Genomic DNA, 7,274 nt, shown 5'->3' with positions numbered 1-7,274 from the left:
CTGCGGGGCTTCACCCTCGGCCGAGGGGGCTGAACGCCTCCGAGCGCCGGGGGGAACATCACCCGCGCCCCGGTCGGCGCACCCCAACTTTTCCGAAGCCTCCCCACGTTCGCCACGGCCGCGTTCCCCTTTCCAGAAAGAGCATACCCAGCACCCGAACCCCCCCACAGGTTTGGAAAGCTGTTCATCGGCGCTGTGTTTTAAAAATACATTAGCGATGCCTGGCTGCTTGGATGCTCATCACCTCTAAAGAGCGTTTTCAGCACGCAGCCGGGAAGACAGGCGATGGGAGGTCAGCATAAAGTGGATGGATAAATAAATAACGCATAAAGAGACGGCAGATGACGCGTAGCGTCAACCCTGATCTTGAGCGCAATTCCCGCTGCAGGCAATATGGACGTTACCTGAGGAAAGGTTTATCTCCTGACTTCAGGATCCGGCCTGCACCAAAGATGCCAATGCCACTACTTGTACCAGAACATTCAGCGTCCCTGATCAAAACCAGCATAAACTTGCGGGCCGGGGGAGCAGCTTTATTATTCACAGAGTAAAAAGGGTTCTTTCTCAAGCTATTACTGTTGCCAACTGAAAACACCAGTTCTTTGTGGGGGTTTAACACATTTGTTTCCAGCCCGTTCATCACCTCCTGTTATTAAATGAGGCTACGAGGCAGGTTTGGCCTTCCCTGGGATGGGCACAGTCCCACTGCCTGCGCTTACGTGCGAGCGATTCCCCTGGCTTCTGCCACCGCGGAGAGGCGCGCACCAACCGCGCTGTACAAACAGCGGAGTGTCACAGGGTCGCTGCGAGCGCAAGTTCCATCCACTAATTCTACGGATGCGTAAATCTGCAAATAATTAACTTGTCAAGATCCAAGCTGTCGGGTACTTACGCCTGCTTATTCTTAAAAGTCGCGCACCTTCGAAATTACTCCCAGCTATCCTGACCAGAAGAATGACTGCCAGCCACGGCGGCCAGAAACTGCCTGCAGGCAGGAAAGCAGTACCTAAGCAGATCTTAGGTACTAAGCGGTACCTAAACTTTTTCACAAGGTGAAAAAAGTTGTTTTTTCAGCTATGCGATACCTAAAAGCCTTCCCATAAGGAGTAAATTCTTAGCAGGCTAACTCATGTAGCTTTTCAAAGGCATGTAGGAGCCACAGTAAAAATTCAGACAGGGATGTGAAAAATTTTCTTTTTATGAAGCACAAATGTTAAAGTATAACTCTACACTGCAGTGATGCTTACATGTCATAAAAAGATTTTTAAAAAGTGTAGTATTCAATACTACATGCATGACATTATATTAAAAAAAATATGAAAAGGTGTATTTAATGCCTTGATTCAGTAAGGAGAACTCTTTTGTAAGCTGAGTATTCTTATTTCTGCCTCCCCCGTTATTTCACCTGATCAGCTTTCTCTGCAGAAACGTAGAAATCAGTTCACTGACTTGAATGCAGCAATCCATCATAGCAAAACAGGTTTCAGAGTAATCCATCAACAGAGCTAAAGAACAACAGCAGAGTCCTTTCAAATTAAAAAAGTGGTCTGGTTGAGAGACCAGCCACTCACAGCTCCCTGTACCCCAAACTAACTTCTCACTTGAGTTACAGAAAAGATTTACTTTCTAACAGCTGAAAGGTGTAAGTCCTTATCAAACCGCGGAATGAAATAGCTACTCTTTCTGCTGCATCTGAACAGTCATTTTTGTTTCTCTGTGGAGAATCCAGCCTGAACTGTACCTGGAGCGACCTGGAGAGACGAGAGAAGTATTTGTTAAAAATGAGAGTTGCCTATTTTCAGTGTTCAGGCATATGCTCACAGAATGTTAAAGAAAGAAAAAGTCAAGATCTTCTGTATGTTGAGTCCAGAAATAAAGTTGGACAATATCAATTCGTATGTTATAAGGTAACAGTGGTTCTCACTTACTCATCTTCTTATGTATTCAGTTTTTTGGTCCGTATCTGAAACTGATGAGTCGCTTTCATCAGAAGAACAAGAGGAATTTTGCCATTCACAAGAGCTGTTACGACAACGTGGTTTCTGCACACTTTCTGCGTCACCCAGGAGTTTTGATTGAAAAGCACGAGTACACTGCCAGTCAACTGCATCTTCCCGGGAAGAGAGAAGAGCTGCAGAAACATCCACATTCTCCTCGAGGGTTCCCAACAGCACACTTTTTAAGTTAATGGTAAAGCAAGCACTGTTCCTTCGCCTAGAAGAATAGTTACAATTTACCTCAGAGAAAGGATTAAGTAACTCACTACTCGCATCTTTGTCTTCTTCAACGTCCGTCTCGCGCTCTTCAAAATCTTCTGGGTCAGCGTCTGGATTTTCACTTGCCTGGGTGCCGCTGCTGTCACATGTGCTACCTGTTGAGCACTGCATGAATACATTTGGCGTGTCAGAGGAATGAGGTACTCTACTTATGATATCACGCCCTGTGTAGTAATGATTACTTATGGCACTGCTGTCACTGTCATCACTGTCATCTTCATCACTGACACCACTGCTGGATTCATTTGCCTTTTTTTTAACCTCTTTGTAAATGATCTCTACAGAGGCTATGTCTTCAGATTCCGATGTCCAAGGTGAATAGGCCAACATCCTGATGAACACCTAAAAGAGCAAAGCGAATTAAAAAAAAACATCAGCCAAATTTGCACACAGGCACAGAAAAATATGAAAAAAGTACCCCCGGTCATGAGGTTGTCAAACAAATGATCCCTTCTGTGCCACATTTTTGGCTTTTTCTGCAGAGTTCAGGGCATCTAGGACTGTTTCCTCTTCTCCGTTCCTGTAAATATGACAGCCTTCATTACAAATCAAGGCACACAGCATCGGAAAGCCTCAAAGAAATGACACCAGTGCCAAGCAGTGTCAGGTATGAAATGTTTGAATTCTAATTTTTGAGATACCTTTCTAAGACTAAAAGCTCATTTTAGAAATACATCTTAAACGTGAGGTGAGCCTTGCAGCTCGCAGTATACTAGCTCTTGCAGTTACCATGCAAAACAGAAGCCTTACAGGGATGATCAATTTCAATGTCCTTTAGAAATGTACCATTTGAAGCAATGAACTATGCAACATCCTAAGTCCTGTTTTCTCAGTTTTACTCTGCACTTCTGAGGATTATTGAATATTTGAAGCATTGGGGGGAAATGCTGACAATAAAAAAATTAACCTTAAACACCACTTGGCAAAGTCACGTTCAGCAATCTTAGGGATATGAAGGGAATGACGTAGCAAAGGTCAGAAACATGAGGAAAAAAGCCTTAGAAAAAGTTGACACCAATCAGCTCTGGATACGTTTGTAGAAAATGGAAAATATTTATGCTGAAAAACCCCACAGAATTAAATGTAAAAGAAGTCAGAGACTATAAAAAAAAAAGCAAGCAAGCAAGCAAGCAAAGATGGATAGAAACAAGTTCCAGGAATCTTGTTAGTTTTGCTTGAAATTTACTGCCAGTTCAGTCTCTTCTCTTTCTATTAAAATGAAAACATTAGCTGACTCAGGACTGGCTTCCTCAAGCGCTAAAACATGACACTTGACCGCAGAAGAAGTCAAAGAAAGATTATTTTACTCAAAATGGTGGAACAATTTGAGTGATATATTACCATTACCTTTCTTTCTTCCTTAAGTACTCTTCCTTAATCATGGACTTTTTTGCCAATCACTGTATGTGACTGCTGAGAATAGCTCAGCATTTGGAAGGTGATGCAGGTACTGTTTGCCTGGTGTATGTGCCCATCCTCCTCGCTACCCCCACCCCAAGTAAGTTTTCTTCCAGAGCTATGTTGTTTCTTTCCTTTTCCTTTGCTTTTTGTTTCCATTCAACTCCAATATTCGGGTAGATTATGACAGCCTGGTTCAGGAGTTAGTTTCTAAGATACTATGCCAGCTCTAGATTCTGGCAGAGATAACTTGCATATAAATATCCTTTTTTTCCTACTAAGTTTTCCACTATCAGGCATCCTTTTCACTAATCCCTGGTTATAACAGAATACAGTAATCAATCATTACTGAGACTGGAGGAGGAAGACAGACATCAGGCTACCCAGAGAAGTGATCCTGAACTTGCTAGCAACAGTTCTGGAACGAACAACTAGGATACTTTTCCAGCAGGGACATACCTGCACATAACTGCATCCCAATCTACGGTATGAGATACATGTGAAACTGGCAGGTTGGGGACCCGCAAGGTCTATCTGACTTCAGTAAAGAGGATTTGTCCTCTGATTGAGAAGCTACGGTTGATGTTACAAAGCAGACTCAGGAAACCTGAGAAACAACATGCTTTAAAGACTGCTTCCTCAAAGCAGTGTCTCATCTCTACCAAAGGTCTTTGATAGTCTGTCCTTTTTCTCCTTGCTGAGGTGAATTGAGAGTAAGTTCTTCTTTGTTGTGTGCGAGATCATTTCCAACAACCGTCCAAACCTTGCTCTTACCAGGCTGCCGAACTTTTACTTCTAGCACTTCTCAGGTGCTGTTCTTGACGCCTTTTGTGGACAATAACTGTGAAGCATAGCTTTCGAAAAAAAAGTCTCAGAGCACCAACAGTGACTCTTTTCTTCTCCAGATGTGCCTAAATAACTGGCCCATCTTTTGGGGATAATGAGACCAAAACTCCCAACACTAGGCCATTTTTATGCATCACTACAGGAACAATACGCCCACACCCAACTGGGTCTTAAAGCTACCTTTTGTCTTTTCAGCTTGCTTTCCTATGGAAACATGAAGACCTTGAAGGCGAGTTTAAAATATTTGCTTTCAGTTGTAGAATATCTCAAAATGCCTCTAAACTCCAGCAACCAGGGACCTGGCTAAACTATCTTCAAATCTTCAGGGAACGCTCTGATTTTTGATGTAATAAATGGAAAAATATTACAGGGGTAACTGGTTTTGCTCTTAGAGAGGAGTACAATGCTGCAGGGTGAAATAATGGAGGCAAAATGTGCCAGAAACTGCTTTGCTAAGGAGCAATGGATACACATTGCTCCTGAATGTTTTCAGAGCATCCTTCTTGGTGGAGGCCAGGTCTTCTCCCTGTACACTTCACCTAAGAACTGGAGTAGGTTTTTTGTTTTGGAGTTACTGCTCTGGCTCAGATAGTAGAAGAAATTTGTCTGCTGCAGGAAGGATTTACATATAAGGTAATTTTCAAAGGGCAAGGGGTTAATTGTCCTATGCTGGGTGCTCTGCTGTAGGACCTAGCCTGCTTCTATGTACCATAAAGAGTTCATTTGAAGTTACTTTGGGGGTGTCTCCCCTTCACTACTACCTGCCCCCTCTAACTTCATAGAATCATAGAACAGCCCAGGCTGGAAGGGACCTCGAAAGGCCATCTGGTCTAACCTTTTGTGGGAGAGGGAGCCTAGATGAGATTATCTAGGACCCTGCCCCATCACATATTGAAAACCTCCAGGGATGGGGGCTCTACCACACCCTTGGGGAGGTTGTTCCAGTGATTGATTGCTCTCACTGTAAAACATTTCTTTCTTGTATCGAGATGGAACCTCTCATGGTGCAACTTGTACCCACTGCCCCTTGTCTTGAGAGCCTCTGTCCTGTTTGTAGCCACTCTAAGTACTGGAATACTGTAATGAGGTACCACCTGAGCCTTCTCTTCTCCAGGGAGAAAAGGCCTAACTCCTTCAGTCTTTCCTCATAGGGCAGGTTCTCCAGCCCTTTGCTCATCTTCGTGGCCCTCCTCTGGACCCTCTCCAGTCTGTCCGCATCTTTCTTGCACCGTGGGAACCAGAACTGGACACAGTACTCCAGGTGTGGCCTGACAAGCGCTGAGTAGGGTGGGATGATCACACCTCCTTCCCTTTGTTAGTAACTTGTTACGGAAGTAGCAAGAAATGGTTTTGAAAAAGACCGAGTATTTGCTCTGCAGAACAGACAAGACTTAGAAGCCTATAGATTATCTTTGACACAGGTAAACCACAAATTAAAAAATTGTATGTGCTTACATAACTTGTACCTATTGCACAGGATTAGAAATTTCAGATGGTAAACTTCCTCCTCCCAACCAGGAAGGTTAAATACGAGAATTGTTACATACCAAGTTATGTGGAAGTGATTTGTCTTGAAGAATATAACCTCCTGCATGTATACACTTCAGAGCACTGGCTACCAGCAGTGAAAAACATATAGCACCTATGATTGCAATTGCATGATAATCTGCAAGTGAAAAAACCAAACAAACATACACGAATGAAGTTTCCAATGACGACATCTCAAATTCCACATGCAGAACAGCTATTTAGAATCACAGAATAATTTTGGTTAGAAGGGACCTCTGGAGGTCATCTGGTCCAAAGTCAAAACAAGACCAAATCTCAAATTAGATTCAGGAATTAAAAAAGAAATTACACCATCTTTGATAAGTATTTATGCAGTTAGTGGAGATTTGTATGGCTCACAGGATTAACAATAGATTTGTAGCGCCAAAGTAGATGGGGTTTTTATATTTCACTTATAAATCCCCACAATGTTTATCACTCGGAAGGTACTTTCTCTCTTATTGTTTTTAGGATTAATTGACTTGTAAATCTTGCTACATAAAAAGAAAACACTTGCACATAACCAAGTCTGACAGTCCATTCCTGCACCACCGCACAGTTACCTTGTTGAGCTACAGAATCTGCAGTTATACATTTCCAGGCTGATGGGATGGAACGTTGGTTTAGAGATGCAGTGAGCATAACAGACACACAGTAATTTCTATTTGGATACAATTCTTCAATGACAGTACTAAAAATTTCTTCAGTGGTTTTCTTACGTGACCTCTGCCATGGAAGAAAATGTTTTAAAGTTAGCTATTTGCCTAAAAAGAGATCCCCAGCCACTGATAAAACATTGTCCTGGTTTCAGCAGGGATAGAGTTAATTTTCTTCCTAGTAGCTGGTACAGTGCTGGGTTTTGGATTTAGGAGGAGAACAAAGTTGATAACACACCAATGTTTTAGTTGTTGCTGAGCAGTGCTTACACTAGTCAAGGCCTTTTCAGCTTCCCATGCTCTACCGACTGAGAAGGCTGGAGGTGCACAAGAAGCTGGGAGGGGCACAGCCAAACTGGCCCCAGGGACATTCCATACCATGTGACATCACGCTCAGTACATAAACTGGGGGAAGCTGGCTGGGGGGGCCGCTGCTTGGGGACTGGCTGGGCATCGGTTGGCGGGTGGTGAGCAATTGCACTGTGCATCACTTGCTTTGTGTATTATTATTATTATATTGTTATTTTATTTCAATTATTAAACTGTTTTT

At 43.0% G+C, this 7,274-nt stretch overlaps 1 protein-coding gene across 1 annotated transcript in view; it reads right to left on the bottom strand.

Moving 5' to 3' along the window:
- Positions 1 to 1,214: 1,214 nt before the first annotated feature.
- The window catches only part of IFNAR2 (interferon (alpha, beta and omega) receptor 2), a 19,234-nt gene continuing 13,174 nt past the window's right edge, over positions 1,215 to 7,274 (bottom strand). Inside the window, exons 6-9 of the mRNA XM_009327943.1 lie at positions 6,632 to 6,794; positions 6,068 to 6,186; positions 1,929 to 2,618; positions 1,215 to 1,751 (exon numbers count right to left, since the gene is read on the bottom strand). Coding sequence (XP_009326218.1) covers positions 1,929 to 2,618; positions 6,068 to 6,186; positions 6,632 to 6,794 — 972 coding nt within the window. The 3' untranslated portion in view covers positions 1,215 to 1,751. The remainder of the gene's footprint in view (positions 1,752 to 1,928; positions 2,619 to 6,067; positions 6,187 to 6,631; positions 6,795 to 7,274) is intronic.

The sequence above is a fragment of the Pygoscelis adeliae genome, unplaced genomic scaffold, assembly GCF_000699105.1.
Source record: "Pygoscelis adeliae isolate BGI_AS28 unplaced genomic scaffold, ASM69910v1 Scaffold154, whole genome shotgun sequence".
Lineage (NCBI taxonomy): Eukaryota > Metazoa > Chordata > Aves > Sphenisciformes > Spheniscidae > Pygoscelis > Pygoscelis adeliae.
Note: the sequence above shows the minus strand (reverse complement) of the source record. Positions and strands in the feature narration are given on the sequence as shown.